General features: G+C 46.5%; 1 protein-coding gene across 1 annotated transcript in view; it reads left to right on the top strand.

Moving 5' to 3' along the window:
- Positions 1-17,059, top strand: part of PRORP (protein only RNase P catalytic subunit) — a 206,862-nt gene extending 189,803 nt beyond the window's left edge. Inside the window, exons 5-7 of the mRNA XM_069638445.1 lie at positions 8,669-8,817; positions 15,395-15,590; positions 16,563-17,059. Coding sequence (XP_069494546.1) covers positions 8,669-8,817; positions 15,395-15,590; positions 16,563-16,694 — 477 coding nt within the window. The 3' untranslated portion in view covers positions 16,695-17,059. The remainder of the gene's footprint in view (positions 1-8,668; positions 8,818-15,394; positions 15,591-16,562) is intronic.
- The last annotated feature ends 1,156 nt before the right edge of the window (positions 17,060-18,215 follow it).

Genomic DNA, 18,215 nt, shown 5'->3' with positions numbered 1-18,215 from the left:
CCCCAGTATGTATCTCCAGAAGGATTGTCTTTTTGCAACTTCACTGGTGGTGTCCTGCTAGTCTCCTGGTCCAAGGTGAAACATGACTGACTCCATCATGGCTTTACCATTGGCGACACTGGCACCGGAAGTGGCATCTGTACGACACAGAGTCACAAGAGCACTATGAGCTCTATTCCTTTTTCTACTCACACAGACGCTACCACCTGACAGCCCCTCTAATATTTTGTATTTTTTGTATTTTATTTTATATTGCGCTTTAAGCCAAAGCACTGTACATAGGATCAAAAGAAAGTACACAAAATTGGAGTCAATATTATAAACACAAAGTATTCCAATAATTGAAAAAAGTCCCCATTAACCAGATGAAAGCAGATGGGATCGAAGAGACACCCCAAAGGAAGAATAAACAGTAATAGAACGGAGAGAGAGGGAGAGCATTCCAATTTAACGGTGCAAGGAGAGAAAAAGACCAAAAACGAGATTGAGCACATGGAGGAGAGGGAACTACAAGACGGAAGTGAGAGGCAGACCGAAGAGGACGCGAAGGACGATAAAAAGAGACAAGCGAGGAAAGGTAAGGAGGAGCAAGAGCATAAAGAGCTTTGAAGACCAGGCATAACATTTTTTACTTTAGACGGTAATGAAAAGAAAGCCATCCAAGTTGAGCCAGAGAGAAAGAAATAGAATCCCGAGGAGATAATTGACATAGAACATGGATAGAGGCATGAAATACAGATTTCAGTGGAGCTAAACAAGAGATAGAAAGTCCGAAAAGTGCAGAAGAGCAATAAAAAAGTTGTGAGAAAATTAAAGCACACACACACAGACTTTCCGGATGTTATATAGGTGGAATCGACAGGAACGAGCAGAAAGTTCAATATGATGGGTAAAAGAAAGATCTGAGAGATTACGAACTACTGATGAAGTGGATAGCTGAGCCGGAGGGAATGAGATAGCAGAAGGTAAAGAAGCAGAACTAGAAGGAAGGAAAATAACCTCTGTTTTTGCCGCGTTAAGAACTAAAAAATGATCTGACATCCATGATTGGATAGCGGGTAAGCAGGCACTAAGTTTGTGATGGATGTCATCAGAGAAATGTGGCAACCAAAGAAAGAGCGGTGTATCATCAGCGTAGAAGTGATGCAAGAACCCAAAAGAAGAAATGACCCCAGCTAACGAAGAGGTATAGAGAGAAAAAATAAAAGGACCAGGGACGGAGCCTTGGGGAACATGTCACAATGTATTCACAAAGCCCCCCCTGCTCCCTCCACCGAAAAGGTTTGGGATTAAAGGCTGACAGATTAGAAGTAGCTGTCGAACCTGCACCAGTGCCTTATTTGGGGCTGGATCAAGACTGAGACAACAGTGCTTCTTCTTAATCTTGGCACCTTTAGGGAGTCTGGGCGACAGCGCCCCAGAAGCCTAACGGGGCAGAGCATGCACACGTTCTGTGTGGTGTCCGCTTTATCCACTTTCCGCTCTAAAGGAAGTGGGTGGAAATGCTAGCGGTCTAGACCCGACTCCAGACACTGAATTTGGGGCAGCCATGTCTGGGCTTTCCCTCCTGCATGTTCTGACAGATATCTCTGTCCAGGACTCTCCTACGGAGACCTCCTGCCTTTCAGTGGGAACCTGACTGAGGCCGAGTGGGGCTTTGCAGCAGAACCCCCCCTTCATTTCTTCAAGAAGGTGGTTCATGACCATCTCCTGGCATCTAGGTACCTGGGTTTCCTATCCACTTCCCACCTTGAGAGGCTTGTGGTTCAAGCGGCAAGTGCTGTCTGCCGCTCCACAGTGTTACCTACTGTACCCCTTGATAGGCGCAAAATACTGTTGCGCAGGAAAGTGTAGCCTGGCGTGGTGTTTAGCTAATGTTCTCTGAAATGTTGCAGGGGAGGGTGAAACACATGACGCTGTATTTGCCGACACCGTTCCAGCAGAGTACCGTTGTTGGTAAGATGCCAAATCTTTGAGCAGCTGTGCTGTCTTAAATTCCTGGATTATCTCGGGGATTGCCCCTGAGGTCCAAGCAAAACCTCTGGACAGGCACGTTCATGTAGTTGAATGCCTTTGTCTCGTAAGAAGATGAGTTACTCGAAAATGAAAAGCCTTGCAAGCTACGGCCAAGACATTGGGCCTATCTATCCCATCTCTATCGGCCTGCTCTTCTAAGGGTTGCTTGTTTTGCCTATACCCTATTGTGCACCAACAGATTCCAGAACGTCGTACACTCTCGCAGCAGTGTGGTTATTTTCGACCCATGAAAGGGTAGGAAATCTGTGCATGACAGGGCTACCTCCAACAGTTCGTCCTACACACATGCCCAGAAAAACACTTTAATTGATCAAAATCTACGCTATTGGGAGGAAATATTCAAACATGTCTACAGGAATGGCATTGGATCACTAAGGATGAGTGAATCCCTGCGTGTGGTTTCACATCGCTCTTGCCTTCCACTTGTGCAGGAGCCCCTCCCCATGTCTTCTTTTGACTCTGTCGAATTATTGACCCTGCAGAGAAACTGCTCTGTAATTTGTCCAAGGAAGTGGTCCATAAAATAGCGGGTACTTCTTCATCCACAAGAAAGGGGGTCGACAGTGGTCATTTTTCTCTGGAAAGGAATATTCCAGTATGTCCCTGTCATCCAAATTCCTCAGGTTCTGACAGAATGGGGTTAATTCCTGCGCTAGGATCTTCAGCATGCATGTTTCTATATCCCAGTGCACCAGAAATATAATCAGTCTCTGCATTTCTGGTGGACCAGACGCAATACCATGTTACAGACCTCCTGGTGGTTGGCCTCCTGCACACGGGTGTTGATGAAAGTTCAGGCTCTGGTTGCACTGTAGTAAGTAGGAGCTGCTTAGCTCCCCTTTCCTCGACAAAAAGCTCTTGAAAGGAAGATCTCTGGAGCTGCTCGCTAGGGTTTTTGTTGAAGTTAGACAAGTCTTCTCAGACACCCTTAAGAGGCCTTCAGTTTATTGGGGTCTCAGGATCCCCTGCTGGGTTTTTTCAGGATCTATTTTTGTGGAGCGATCAGATCAATTTGCTGCAAGGAAAGTCATTTTGCCAACTATGGCCTCAGATCACCTTCATGACATATGCATCCCTGAGCGGTTGGAGTGCACACCTAGAAGATCTCTTGGTGAGCTGTCTCTGCAAAGTGATACAGTGGTACTATCCCATCAACCACTTGGAGCTCCAGTCGATCAAGTAGACCCAGGCACGTTGCCTCAGTTGCATCACTGGCAAGTGCACCCACATTCTGATCAACGACATTCATTACGTAAACAAGCAAAGCACTGTCGGGTCCAGCCACTGGTGCAAGGAGACCATGCAGGTCTGGTTTTGCACCTTGGAGTGAGCTTCTTAGTGACTCATCCGGCAGCCAAAGGATATATTTTCACAGGACTGTTGCGTTGTGTGAGTGGGAGCTACACTATGAGGTGGCGAAGGTCATCTGCTCCATGTGGGGAGTGCGTGCAGGTCAGCATGTTCTCCAAGGAATTCCGTCTCCGTAGAGCGTTGGAAGACGCCCTAACAGTGGACTTGGATCCAGTATCTGCGGTCACTCCTTTTTCCGCTCATCCCAGTTTGGTTAAGGCGGTTGAAAAGGTCGATTTATCAGCATGCTTTACCTGGCCCCAGACCAGGCCAGGAGGTTGCTGCGCCCGGACCTTCTCGACATGACAGTCTGCCGACCCTAAAGGCTACCAACCTACTGTTTGCCGCTTGTGGTAGGAATCTCCATCTGAACCTTCATTTGTGGCTATTGAAAAGCTCTGGTATAAAACATGGGATTGGTGAGAAGCGCTCATGGGAGTGGCACATGAATCCTGCGCTAAGAACATGTACACTTGGAGGTGATAGGAATTCACCATTAAGCAGTGAGGTCTTGACCTGTTGGCTTGCCCTACGGCAATTGTTTTGAATTTTGTTTTTAACATTGACCAAAGCCAGTTTGAATTTTGGTACAGTTTTGGATTTCTTGATGCCATTTCCATTTTTGTAAGTAGGTTCCTGTTTTTCTCTTTTGACAGTAAGGCAGTTTCCCAAGGGGCACGTACATTATTTTCTCTAGACACCCTTGGTTGTCCCACCTTGGGATGTGACCCTGGTGCCAATCTATGATGGTGGCACAGTTGAGTGTTTACCTTTCTGGGCTCTGAAGCTATGGTTTTCCGATTGTGATCACATTGTCCACGCGGGAGAGTGAGCTTCGGCTCTTGCGTGCTCAGCCTACTTTGCCATTCAGACTTTGAGTCTGCCTCTCATTTCAGCTTCCTGACTTATCTTTCTTCTAAAGACGATCCACCTGCTTATGTTCCTCCACATGCCATCCTTCCAATGTGTCAGTGTGTTTTTGTGCAGATCTGACCCAAAATGAGAGATTCACGTTTACATTGCCAGAGCTCGAGAGTTCTCGGGCGATGGCCAGTTTTGGGTTGGATTTGCTAGGCCTAGGAAACTCAAAGCTGTTCCAAGCAGACTATTTCTCCTCGATGGGTAATCTTGTGTATCAAGACACAGTGCTTAAAGCTACCACCTGCCTCAAGACCTTCAAGGTAATTCTCCATCAAGCAGTGACTTTGACTCTGCAGAATGCTTGCGAGTGCTAAGGGTTTGTTGGGTGGCAACCTGGGATTTTACTATATGTTTGCCAAGCATTATTACCTTGCTGGGGACTATGTATTGTTTGGGAGTTTTGTTCATTAGTGGTTCCTCCTGTACATTCTGGTTCCTTGCACTATTCCCCCTGTGTAGATCTCTCCTGCTTTGGGAGTCTATTAGCTGATGATGAATCTGTTGAAGGAAGGTATCCATTAGAGGAGTCCAGAGATTCCTTCCACAGATTCCTCGTTGACCCTTTCATCCTCTGTCAGATTGCTCATAACCAAATGTGTCAGTTTTGCCATTCCTCAGCAGCTGTTCACTCACAGGGACATATGAGTGGAACACAAGTCCTGGGGCTTACTTAGTGTTGCTGTGACTTCCAGCAGCAATTATGCTGTTATGATTTCAGTGTGGTGCTGCGCGGTGCTGATAGGTGGCTGGGAAAGTATTCTGTATCCAGTGTGCGCCTGGGGTAATTTCTGGAGATGAGGACTCTGTGTGAGGACTACCATATACATGAGATATAGCATGATAGAAGACCAGCAGCTCGTTCTTTAGTGCTCCCCATTTAACTGTTCGCCATGTGACTGCGCTCCCTTGGCAACTCTAGACCATGCTTTTGTTTGGCTGCGCTCCAACGGTAACGCTGCACCATGCTTACGGTGGCTGTGCTCCCTTGCTCTCTGGTGAACCAGAAAAAGAAGTCCGATAATTAGAAGTCATTCTCAAGAGCGTCAACATGCCTAACTAGCCCTATAGCTATGAAGGAAGTTCCCATCTAACAAAGTAAAAAATAAGGTGTGCTTTAAAGTCCAAAATAAAGTTCTGCAGTCCGAATCCTATTCACCTAACTGGACCTACCACTCTAGAAAAAACATCAAACTAAAAGAGAAATGGGATGCTTTGCACAATAGCCTCACCAGGGCATCTGCCTGGCCCAATTCATATTTGGTTTGCTCAGGCTTTCAAAAGTTCCTTTTTTAGCACCACAGAATATTCCTCCCAGTCTGCGTATCAAGTTAGGGTTCCACTTCCTAATGTTAACCTCTTGTAGACAAACAAGCAAACACTTCTCCCTTAAAGGTGTTGGGTTCTCCCCAAAGTCCTGTGATCCTCGTACAGGTTATTTTCTTAAACCCAAATGGTTTCTTCACCCCATCTTATCCAAGTTCTGTACATTCTGCTGCTTTCTCAGCCTTAATTCAAAGTGTCCATCTTTCTTTCTCAGTGGTATTTGTACACTCTGGTTTCTCAGGCTCCCTTACCCATGATCGCTTTCCCATCTCGTATTCACAATGTTTGTATCTTTATCGCTCCCCCTTTCATCAGTTATTTGCACATTCAGGTTTCTCCGGCCCCCATAACCTTGATGGCTTTCCCAGCTTGTATTCACAAAGCTTGTATGGTTATCAATCCCCCTTACATAGGGTATTTGTACGTTTGGGTTTCTCAGGCTCCTGTAACCTGGATGGCTTTCACAGCCGTCATTCACAATATCCGTATCTTGCAATTGTAGGCTCTTCATCGGGTTTTTCAGGCTCCCGTAACCTTGTCGGCTTTCCCTACAGCTACCGGTCTCTGTAGCTATGGTCTGACGTGTGCAGAGCTCGGAGACACTGGATCTAAGGATCTGGTCTTGGTGCCCGTTACTGGCCTCCCAGCCCTCCACCAATCATGGTCGTGCCACCAGATGAAAAGTGGGGATTTCCGTCTCTCGACTCCTACTCCAACCTCGGTTCCTCGGTCAGGTATAACGCCAACCCTCAGGCGTTCAGCTACCGATTTGCTAGCCCTCCTTGCTGCCACAGCCTCCTAAGCCCAGCATGGCTCCACCCCTCCAGGAAGTAAACGATGCAGAGGCTCGCCTCTGTGTGGCGGTTTTTCTCCCTCGGTAGGTGTATCTCTGATTGAAAGTACCTCTTGGTTTTATAGAAGTACTCACAAACAAAAAAGGGTGTGTCCTTCTTTAGCTACTATGGTGCTCTGACAAAATTCACCATTCCCTTCAGCCAAAGATTTTGAGGAAATGTCACTATTCAGTGAAGCCAAAATAATATCACAGGTAAGAGGGTGCTGTTGATGCTCTTTGATGATGGCATTCAGGCGAGATCCAGCATTACCTGAAGCCAAAGAGAGAGAAGAAGTGTCACTGTTTGGTGGCTTCAAAACACGAGTTATAACAGTCTTTTCAGTTTCCATGTATGCACAGAACATACGTTGGACCAGGAGTTCCTTGTTGGAATGGGAGTACTTGTCCCCATGAGGGGGGTCACTCCCAGTGAGGTCCCACATGCACAGACCCCTGGGGAGGGTGTTGCTTAGCTGGCTCACCTCCCTAGCCTCAAAGGGGGTGGCTCCCCCCTGGGGAAAATGGACAGATAGTTCAGATTCATCAAAGCTCTCGGCGCTGCTGGACCATGCTCACTTTGCCTGTGCTCCCTTGGTAATGCTCGACGATACTCCCATTTTCTATGCTCTCTTGGCAGCGCTGTACCATGCTTAATCTCGGTTGTGCTCCCATGCTCACTTGGGCTGTGCTCTCTTCACAGCACTGGACCATGTTCACTTTGGCCGTGCTCCTTTGGCAAGGCTGAATCATGCTCACATTTGAAATATTGCCTTACATAGTGTCCCCCTTCATCATGCTTTCTTAGGCTGTGCTCCCATGCTCGCTTTAACTGTGCTACCTTGACAGCACTGGACCATGCTCACTTGGGCTGTGCTCTCTCAACAGTGCTGGATCATGCTCACATTGGCTGTGCTCCTTTGGCAAAGCAAAATCATGCTCACATTCGCAATGTTCCCTTACATAGCATCCCCTTTCATCATGATTTCTTAGGCTGTGCTCCCATGCTCGCTTTGGCTGTACTACCGGGACAACGCTGGACCATGTTCACTTGGGCCGTGCTCCTTTGGCAAAGCTGAATCATGCTCACATTTGCAATATTGCCTTACATAGTGACCCCTTTCATCATGCTTACTCTGGCTGTGCTCCCATGCTCACTTAAGCTGTGCTCCCTTGACAGCACTGGACCATGTTCACTTTGGCTGTGATCCTTTGGCAAGGCTGAATAATGCTCACATTTGCTATGTTCCCTTACATAGTGTCCCCTTTCATCATGATTTCTTAGGCTGTGCTCCCATGCTCGCTTTGGCTGTACTACCGGGACAACGCTGGACCATGCTCACTTAAGCTGTGCTCCCTTGACAGCACTGGACCATGTTCACTTTGACTGTGATCCTTTGGCAAGGCTGAATCATGCTCACATTTGCAATGTTCCCTTACATAGTGTCCCCCTTCATCATGCTTTCTTAGGCTGTGCTCCCATGCTCGCTTTGGCTGTGCTACCTTGACAGTACTGGACCATGCTCACTTGTGGGCCGTGCTCTTTTGACAGTGCTGGATCATGCTCACTTTAGCTGTGCTCCTTTGGCAAGGCTGAATCGTGCTCACATTTGCTATGTTCCCTTCCATAGTGTCCCCTTTCATCATGCTTACTCTGGCTGTGCTCCCATGCTCACTTGGGCCGTGCTCCTTTGGCAAGGCTGAATCATGCTCACATTTGCTATGTTCCCTTACATAGTGTCCCCTTTCATCATGCTTACTCTGGCTGTGCTCCCATGCTCACTTGGGCTTTGCTCTCCTGACAGCACTGGACCATGCTCACTTTGGCTGTGCTCCTTTGGCAAGGCTGAATCATGCTCACATTTGCTATGTTCCCTTCCATAGTGTCCCCTTTCATCATGCTTACTCTGGCTGTGCTCCCATGCTCACTTGGGCCGTGTTCATTTGGCAAGGCTGAATCATGCTCACATTTGCTATGTTCCCTTACATAGCGTCCCCTTTCATCATGCTTTCTCAGGATGTGCTCCTTTGGTTACTCTGGCTGCGCTTCGATGCTAGCTTAGGCTGTGCCCCCTTGGTAACGCTGCGGCATACATCTACTTTGCTCCCCTGTACAGAGTTCCCTTTCATCTTGCATCATTTGCTTTTACTCTAGTTTGCAGCCGGTACTGCACCCGGTTTGACTCTTATTTGCATTGCTTTCAGCTCCTGGATGTGTTGTCAAGTCTGGCCGAGAACAACCAGCGGATCCTCGTGCTTGGAAGGAAGCACATGTTGACGCCTTCGCGTAGCTGGGACCGGAGGCATATGGCCATTGTGCAGCAACGGGCCAGGTGCTTCTTCACTGACAACATGTGAGTAGCTCTTGGAACCTCCGGGTGGCCCCTCTGCAGTCATTGGCTCCAGTTCTGCGATGTCTGTGTCAAGGGTGTTCTGGGTACAGTTTATAGTTTTTTGGCAGAATATAGACGTGTTATAGGGTGAAATAGGGTGTGGTTGGTGTGATAATGTCTCACTTAGGAGGCTCGCCACCTGACACAGCAACTCATGCAACTTCAGAACATAATATATGGATGCATTTGTCAATTTCCTCTTCCTTTTCAGGCTACAAAAGCTGTCCTCAGAACTTTTCCCTCCCCTTGTGACATGTTATTTGCACTATTCCCTGCTGCCATCTTCTGTGATGCTTGAGATCAGGCATTTTCTACACTTCTCTTGTATGTCACATCCTCTATGTAAAGTCTTCCCTCTGTATCATCCACACACACATGGTCCTTATCATGAACATAGGACTAGGCATGGCTGGCAAACGTGGTGGCAGAACTCTAGAATCTACAGGGTAGCTCGACTTTATAGCCTCTGCAGTGTTACACTTTCATACCCAGTTTATGCTCCGACCACACACACACACACCCATGCCCCCTCCTACCTCTGATTTACCAAGTTTTCTGGTGTCTTTGTGACCCTCTACGAAGGGTAATTTGCACTGATCAAAAGTTGCAGACCAACCTAGAGCCCCCAATCGCTCAGATACAGCCTGGAGGTGGTGACGTTACAACAGATGTTGTGACTCCTCTGTTAAATTAAAACATCCCCTCCCTGTTCTTCCTGCCCCATGAATAGATCTGCCCCAGCTCTTTGGCATTTGGTAGCTCCTTTGCCATAGGTCTCAGACTTCTTGCTGGAGGATGTGTTGCATTCTTTCTTTTTTTGTTGGACTACTTTGCCATGTGTTGCTTTGCTTACCATAGTGACTAAATTGAACTCCACTCTTCTCTGCACTGGCAATCAGTCAAGACCAAGCAGCACTGGCAGTAACATATTCTCAAAGGGACGTGTTCCTTTGCCTAATGGATGAATGTAGTGAAGACCGGGCAGCACTGGAGTAGTATGCACTCACCGGGGTGTGTTCCCTATCCTAGTGGCTGAATTTAGTGAAGAGCGGGCAGCACTGGAGTAATATGTTCTCTCCTGGATGTGTTCCCTATCCTAGTGGCTGAATTTAGTAAAGAGCGGGCAGCACTGGAGTGATATGTTCTCTCCTGGATGTGTTCCCTATCCTAGTGGCTGAATTTAGTGAAAAGCGGGCAGCACTGGAGTGATATGTTCTCTCCTGGATGTGTTCCCTATCCTAGTGGCTGAATTTAGTGAAGAGCGGGCAGCACTGGAGTGATATGTTCTCTCCTGGATGTGTTCCCTATCCTAGTGGCTGAATTTAGTGAAGAGCGGGCAGCACTGGAGTAATATGTTCTCTCCTGGATGTGTTCCCTATCCTAGTGGCTGAATTTAGTGAAGAGCAGGCAGCACTGGAGTAATATGTTCTCTCCTGGATGTGTTCCCTATCCTAGTGGCTGAATTTAGTGAAGAGCGGGCAGCACTGGAGTAATATGTTCTCTCCTGGGTGTGTTCCCTATCCTAGTGGCTGAATCTGTGAAGACCGGGCAGCACTGGAGTAATATGCTCTCTCCTGGGTGTGTTCCCTATCCTAGTGGCTGAATCTGTGAAGACCGGGCAGCACTGGAGTAATATGCTCTCTCCTGGGTGTGTTCCCTATCCTAGTGGCTGAATCTGTGAAGACCGGGCAGTACTGGAGTAATATGCTCTCACCGGGGCGTGTTCCCTATCCTAGTGGCTGAATTTAGTGAAGACTGGGCAGCACTGGAGTAATATGCTCTCACCGGGGGTGTGTTCTCTATCCAAGTGGCTGAATTTAGTGAAGACCAGGCAGCACTGGAGTAATATGCTCTCACCGGGGTGTGTTCCCTATCCTAGTGGCTGAATCTAGTGAAGACCGGGCAACACTGGGTTAATATGCTCTCACCGGGGCGTGTTCCCTATCCTAGTGGCTGAATTTAGTGAAGACTGGGCAGCACTGGAGTAATATGCTCTCACCGGGGAGTGTTCTCTATCCTAGTGGCTGAATTTAGTGAAGACTGGGCAGCACTGACGTAATATGCTGTTAACGGGGCGTGTTCCCTTACCTATTGGTTACATTTTGTATTTGTATTTTATTTTAATTTTATAGAACGCTTTTCTCCAAAGCGCTGTACATAGCATCAGGCAGTACATAAAATGAGACATAATAAAAGACTTTAACAACCATTTAAGCAGAGTGAAGTATGTGGGATTTAAAAGAGTCCCGGAACAAATAAAGCACTGTGATAGAAAGAAGAGGAAGAGCATTCCAGTGAAGGGGAGTGAGCAGAGAAAAAGAATGGAAATGTGACTGTGCACAAGGGCAATGAGGGGTGACAAGGCGAAATTGAGAACAGCAGCGAAGAGTGCGGGTGGTGATATAGAATGCAAAATAAAGGGGGTTCTGGGAGTCTCTCTACGGGCACGAACATAGCCCATTGGCCTCTTCTTGGGTGGATGGCCCCCGGGAGAGTCTCAACCAAGTCTTTAGCTCACTGTCCCTTTCACAGAGAAGAAATATCCCTGCATATCAGTCTTTGTCCCGCCCAGGGGCAGTCCAGCACCGAAATGCTAGGCAATTCTCCTCTGAACAAGAGTACCAACAGCAACCCCAGACACGTTTTTCAGCCTTGTTGGGCATCATCAGTGAGGTGGAGCTGTGCCTCTCTGAGAACAGTGAGCAAGAGGTCCACGTCTGGATTCCTCTGGTAACTTAGGGTGAGACCCAAAGTTAAATAATATGCAAAATAAAGGGGGTTCTGGGAGTCTCTCTACTGGCACAGGCCGTAACACATGTCTGGGGTTGCAGTTGGTACTCTTGTTCAGCGGAGAATTGCCTAGCATTTCGGCGCTGGACTGCCCCTGGGCAGGACAAAGGCTGATATGCAGGGAAATTTATTCTCTGTGAAAGGGACAGTGAGCTAAAGACTTGGTTGAGAGACCATGAAGAGATTTAAAAACTAGGCATTAGAAGTTAAATTTAAGACGGGATTGGAAAGGAAGCCACCCAAGGGTAGAGAGTGATGAAGAAATAGAATCACGAGGGGCCAAAAGAAAAAGTTAATGAATAGAGGCAATAAAAATACATTTAAGAGGAGCCAGACGAGAAAGCGGGAGACCAAAGAGGGCAGAAGAACAATAAAAAAGCGAGAATAGATTAAAGATGATAACAAGAGCTTAGTGGCATTGAAAGTTAGAAATTGGCGAGCTTCCTGGATATTAAAACGGTGGAAATGACAAGCATGTGCAGATAATGAAATGTGGTGTTTAAAGAAAGGTTCTGAGTCAAAGTACAGACCTAGATTACCAGCCGTAAGGGAAAGAGATAGCTGAGAAGGAGGAAATGAAACAAAGGAAGGAGAGAGAAGAGAGGGAATAGTACTTGCTGGAAAGAAAAGTACATCTGTTTTAGTGGCATTAAGAGCCAGGAAATGAGCCGACATCCAGGATTGGATGGCTAGGATTCCAGCAGAAAGTTGGGCATGAAAGTGGAAAAGGAGAGAAAGAGCGGAGTATCATCAGCATAATAAAAGTGATGGGCAAGCCCAGAAGAGGAGGTAACTTCAGCAAGGGGAGAGGTATAAAGAGAGAAAAGAAAATGACCAAGAACCGAGCTTTGAGGGACACCATGACTGAGTTAGAGCGAGTCAGAAGAAGCACCAGATCAAGAGACTGAGAATGTCCTTTGGGACAGATAAGATTTAAGCCAAGAAAGAACAGATCCAGTAAAACCAAAGGAAGAAAGAGAAGATAGAAGAAGAGAGTGATCAACAGTGTCAAAAGCGGCAGATAAATCAAGAAGAATAAGAAGGGACGAGTGTTTAGAATAACGAGCCCATAAGACAGAGTCAAGAACAGAAAGAAGAGCAGTTTTGGTCGAATGAAAAAAGCAAAAACATGATTGAAAACAAGGGAGAATAGCGCTATCAGAGACGAAAGTAGAGACCTGGGAATAAAAAATATGCTTCAGTATTCATGACCGATAAGGTAGCAAAGAAATGGGACGGAAATTCGAAGTCAAAGAAGGGTAGGCAAAGGGTTTCTTCAAAATAGGGAAGACAGTTGCATGTTTAAAGTAAGTTGGAAAAGTAGAGTATTGCAGACAGATGTTAAAGAAAGAAGTGAGATAGAAACAAGGGAAGGATAGACTTGAGGAGTAAGTGCAGCGGGTAAAGGGTCAGACGGAGAAGAAGTAGGATGGACCGCGAACCAAAAGAAGAGAAGTTTCCTTGTTAGTGAACGAGGAAAAACAGAAAATAGTACCCCTAGGAATTGAGGTGGGACACTTCAAAGAAGACCGGGATGTAGAAGACTCAATAACAGAGCGGATATAAGCCACATTTGAAGAAAAGAATTGTGCAAAATCAGTGGCTGTGAAGGTCAAATGAATAGAGTGGGCAGGGGTGGGAGGAGAAAGAAGACAAGCAAGAGTTTGGAAAAGACGCCTAGGGTGAGTTGATTGAGTATACAGAAGATCAGAAAAATAGGAACGTTTAGCGGAGAGAAGAGACTCATCATAAAGAGCATGATGAGTAGAGTACAAGTTATAATCCTCTGCAATCTTTGACTTAAGCGAACATCGCTTAAGATGAAAAAGAGCACGACGCATGGCACGAAGATGCGAGGAGAACCAAGGTTGCAGAGGTTTACGGGAGGGTTAAAAGGTAAAGCAGGATAGAGACTATCAAGTGAGACAGAAAGAGAGGAGGAAAGAGTAGATGCAGCGTGAATTTAGTGAAGACCGGGCAGCAATGGATTAATATGCTCTCACCAGGGTGTGTTCCCTATCCTAGTGGCTGAATGTAGTGAAGACCGGGCAGCACTGGAGTAGTATGCTCTCTCCATGGTGTGTTCCCTATCCTAGTGGCTGAATCTAGTGAAGACCGGGCAGCACTGGATTAATATGCTCTCAATGGGGTGTGTTCCCTATCCTAGTGGCTGAATTTAGTGAAGACCAGGCAGCACTGGACTAGTATGCTCTCACTGGGGTGTGTTCCCTATACTAGCGGTGGAATTTAGTGAAGACTGGACAGCACTGCAGTAATATGCTCTCACCGGGGCGTGTTCCCTAGCCTGGTGACTGAATTTAGTGAAGGGCGGGCAGCACTGGAGTAGTATCTTCTCACTGGAGTGTGTTCCCTATCCTGGTGGCTGAATTTAGCTAAGACTGGGCAGCACTGTGGTAATATGCTCTCATCAGGGCATGTTCCCTAGCCTGGTGATTGAATTTAGTGAAGACCGGCCAGCACTGGAGTAATATGTTCTCACCAGGGGCGTGTTCCCTATCCTGGTGGATGAATTTAGCGAAGACTGGGCAGCACTCCAGTAATATGCTCTCACCAGGGTGTGTGCCCTAGCCTGGTGATTGAATTTAGTGAAGACCAGGCAGCACTGCAGTAATATGCTCTCACCGGGGCATGTTCCCTATCCTGGTGGATGAATGTAGCGAAGACTGGGCAGCACTCCAGTAATATGCTCTCACCAGGGTGTGTGCCCTAGCCTGGTGACTGAATTTAGTGAAGACCGGGCAGCACTGGAGTAATATGGTCTCACAGGGGCGTGTTCCCTATCCTGGTGGCTGAATTTTGTATGGTCTGTCTACACAGGGAAGCAGCATCTATCTGCTAACTAATTAGCAGAACGGATCATGGAACTCACAGCAACTCTTAAGTGCACTAAGATATTGTTTAATAGCTGGATTGTGTTGAGATCATGCCTCATATGCAGGGTTTGAGTCCCCAATTCCTTGGTTCACCCTCCAATTATTTCTTGTCTCCCTCTACCGTTAGGTTTATTTGTCATCCTCTGACCGTTCAAAATAATGGTTCTCTGTGTCGCATTGTATGCCCTCCTTTGGTTCTGTTTGTGTGCCTTTCTCTATGACTTCTTAATTCCTTGTCGGTCTGGCTGATCTCCCATGGTTTTCTCTATCCATACCCTACCATGTTTCTGTGTGTCTGTTGCTGACCTCCATGCACGTTGCCTGTTTAATTTCCATGTTCCATGGCTTCCCATGCCTCTTTGGATTCCCATGGTTCTCTATCTTTCTTTCTGAATTCCCATCATTCATTTCTTTCTCTGAACTCTCATAGGTCCTAGTTTCTGTTGATGACTTCCGCGAGTCTCTTGTCTCTCTCTGACCTCCCTTGATTCATAGACCCCTCGCTGGCATACCCTGGTCTCTCGCAACTCCTGTTTTAGTGTCTTTCTTGGGCATCTGCTGGGCTCTCTGGCTCTATGACCTCCCACACACATCTTCTCTCTTTCTCTTTCACACATTTCCAATGGTCCTTTAACTCTCAGGGAAGTCCTGAAGTTCATTGTGTTTCCATGACCTCTAATAATGTAATGTCTTCCTCGCTAACCTCCTATGGTGCCTGATGTCTCTCTTTGATGCATCTTACTTTATTTTGACTCCCTCTGACTTTTCCTTGCCTGGTCTCCCAAGATTCCTCGTTTCTTTCTCTCTGACCTCAAATAATTATTTGTCTCTTTCCCCTGCCTTGATGGCTCTAGTTCGGAAGATGACCCATTCCTTCTCTACGCAACTATGAACTCAGGCAATCAGTGCAAGTTTGTCACCCGAGACCTCCTGAGGGATCATAAGGCGTGCCTCGCTGATAGCAGAATACGTCGCCTCTTCTTCAAGTGGCAGCGAGGTCATCAACTGGTGCTTCCCTTCTACAACCCAGGGAAAAAAGTTGTCTTTCAAGTAAGAATGGCAGAAGGTGTCCACTCAAAATGTGGGACCGACCATGTGGGTGCTATGAGTGACACCCCAGGTAGAGAAGGTATGGGAGTCCCTTTGGGTGGTGTCCGTGGGTATACAGTGATGTTAACGAATCGACAATAACAAATAACTTTTATAACAAACCCCAAATAACGAAAAACACAACATTTTCTGTTAAAAGTATATATGGGGGTGGGGTAAGGGAATAAAACTGGTGGGGTGGGGTAGAGGGTAGGTTAGTAAAGCTAGGGAAACGGGGCGCTTATGGGGGCAAATTTAAAAACAAAAAAGAAATCCAATATTTTTTGGTTATTTAAATTAGTGCTCGTTATTATTCGATTTGTTATGATCACTTGGAACCGTATCAGTGCTGCCCAGGGACAGAAGATGTGAGGGTTCCTGCCATAAGGTGTGCTGGCACTGATACACAACAGCAGATTGTGTGATGGTCCTGGAGGGGATATCAATAATGCATAGATACGAAAGGTGTGTGAAACCCTGATGAGGCCTCAGTGATGCGCCATGGACGGCTTCTCAAGGTGGAAGGGATTGTCGTGAGCTTTCATTGATGTCATGCATGGATACTGCCAGTGTGAGACACCTTGGTGAGCTTTGAGTGACGCACAGGTACATATGGAATGTGAGTCGATGCTGCACGTGTGCTGATAGATGGCTGCCTCTCAGCCCTCCCCACTGCCTCTCCTAATCTCTGTTGTCTTGTTATTCTCCTGCTGGGTTTACGTGTCACAGCAAGTGTTATCACTAAATACGGTGTGCGTGTTGGGGGGGTGGTGTGTGTGTGTGTGCGTGCGTGCATGCACTTTTCCACTCCAAGACTGCATTATGAGGGAGGTCACATGGCTGTACTGTGAGGGAGGGTTTCACTGCTGAGGTTGGGTACGAGCCCTGTACCACTCTCTCCAGTTTCACTTTTGATGTTATTCTCCTTCTCAGACCATTGCCAGCTATGACACCGTGGTGCAGACGACTGGGGACACTTGGCATGTGCCCTATGATGTAGATGGAGTGGAGCGATGCACCCATGAGGTACCGAGGAAGTGGCTGTGCCTCAAGAGGAAGGCATGACATGTGCAATGCCTCCAAAAACATAGCAAAGTTAAGCGTGGTTCGAAGAGAATTTCCATGATCAAATATGACATTCGATGGGTCTTGATGGAACACAAAAGCAAAATCTTTCAGGCTGGGATTCTTATTTTTGGATCCTAAAGAACCTTCTGTCTCAATACACCGCCAGATCAGTCGGACTGTCGCCCAAACTAGAGCTCCCCTAGCACCCACCAACCTCCAACACAAGCAGATTTGACTGGTGGATGGGCCTTTGCGATACAGTTGTGCAATGTTTGATTAGTTCCTCTGTGTTCCCGCAGAAGGATCATCGGATGTAGGAAACTACTCATGCACATTTCAAATAAAGAATGTATGCTACTCAATGTCACAATGTCATTGTCTATTGCACTTTTTAGAAGATGGTTATAATTAGCAAAACAAGAAGGTTAACCGTCGCATTGAACAGGCCTGCCCAGTCCCTTTTCTGTCTAGGTATTTTACCTTAGAATTGAAACAAAAAGAAATATCTTATTTTTTTGTCTTTTTTTTTTTTGCACTTGCCCGTTTAGGCTGAAAACTAGCAAATTCCCAGGGCAGGTGGGAATAGAGGTGGGAGAGCTTGTAATTCAGTATATTCTGGTACAGAGGTTGTAATGGTAGAATAAAGCCCGGCTCTTGCATCAAGCCGGACTCCATCATACATGGCAAACTATCCTTATTAGGAAAGAAAGGCTACGTTCTTTGACCTAAAAAAAGGCAGTGGGCCAATAAGTCTTCCTATTGAGCCCCCAAATACAAACGTGTGCTTGCTGTGTATTTTTGTGTGACTGGTTCATGGCCAAAGACCAGGCCCAGCCAGGGCTGGTCTGGCCTATCGGAAACTCTGGAGATTTCCTGGTAGGCCTCTGCGCCCCCGGCCTTTGTATGCTATTTCCAAATGTTCCCAAAGGAAAAGGGTAGGGCTTGCTTAAAATTTGTAATATGGGGCCACTTTGAACATTATTTCAAGGGACTCTATGAGGGCTCAATAATGTGAGACGGACAACTGTTGATGATTTATCAAAAACATGCCATTTTATTCTCAAAAGAAATATAGTAAAATGCCTCAATATCCCTAATCTGCTGATGAATTCCCTGCCTAACCAAATCTAAGGGATAACAAGAGGTCTGGCCCTCACACTAAGTAATAAATACACAAAGAAAATATATGGCAATACAACATGACATAAACAACATTAATAACCTTCTAATATGTCGGGTAGATTCCCTTCCCCAGGATTCAAGGTCAATTCTGCTAATGCTCAAGCATAGAAAGAAATGAAGAAATCCCTGTAGGTAAGACCGCCTCAAATCAGTTTTTGATGTTTCAAAGTCAAAGTAAAGGTCTGTTGGCCAAAGTTCCAATGATAGCAAATCTCTTCTACTTGGTGAAATATCCACTTTCCATTTCCTCCAAAATAGCACCAATGGTGATACCAGCCGCAATGCTTTGTCACCTCTTCAAGAAGACTTGCCACAGTTCAAAAGAAATCCAATATC

Source organism: Ambystoma mexicanum, chromosome 14, assembly GCF_040938575.1.
Source record: "Ambystoma mexicanum isolate Mex_15411 chromosome 14, UKY_AmexF1_1, whole genome shotgun sequence".
NCBI classification, from domain to species: Eukaryota; Metazoa; Chordata; class Amphibia; order Caudata; family Ambystomatidae; genus Ambystoma; species Ambystoma mexicanum.
Note: the sequence above shows the minus strand (reverse complement) of the source record. Positions and strands in the feature narration are given on the sequence as shown.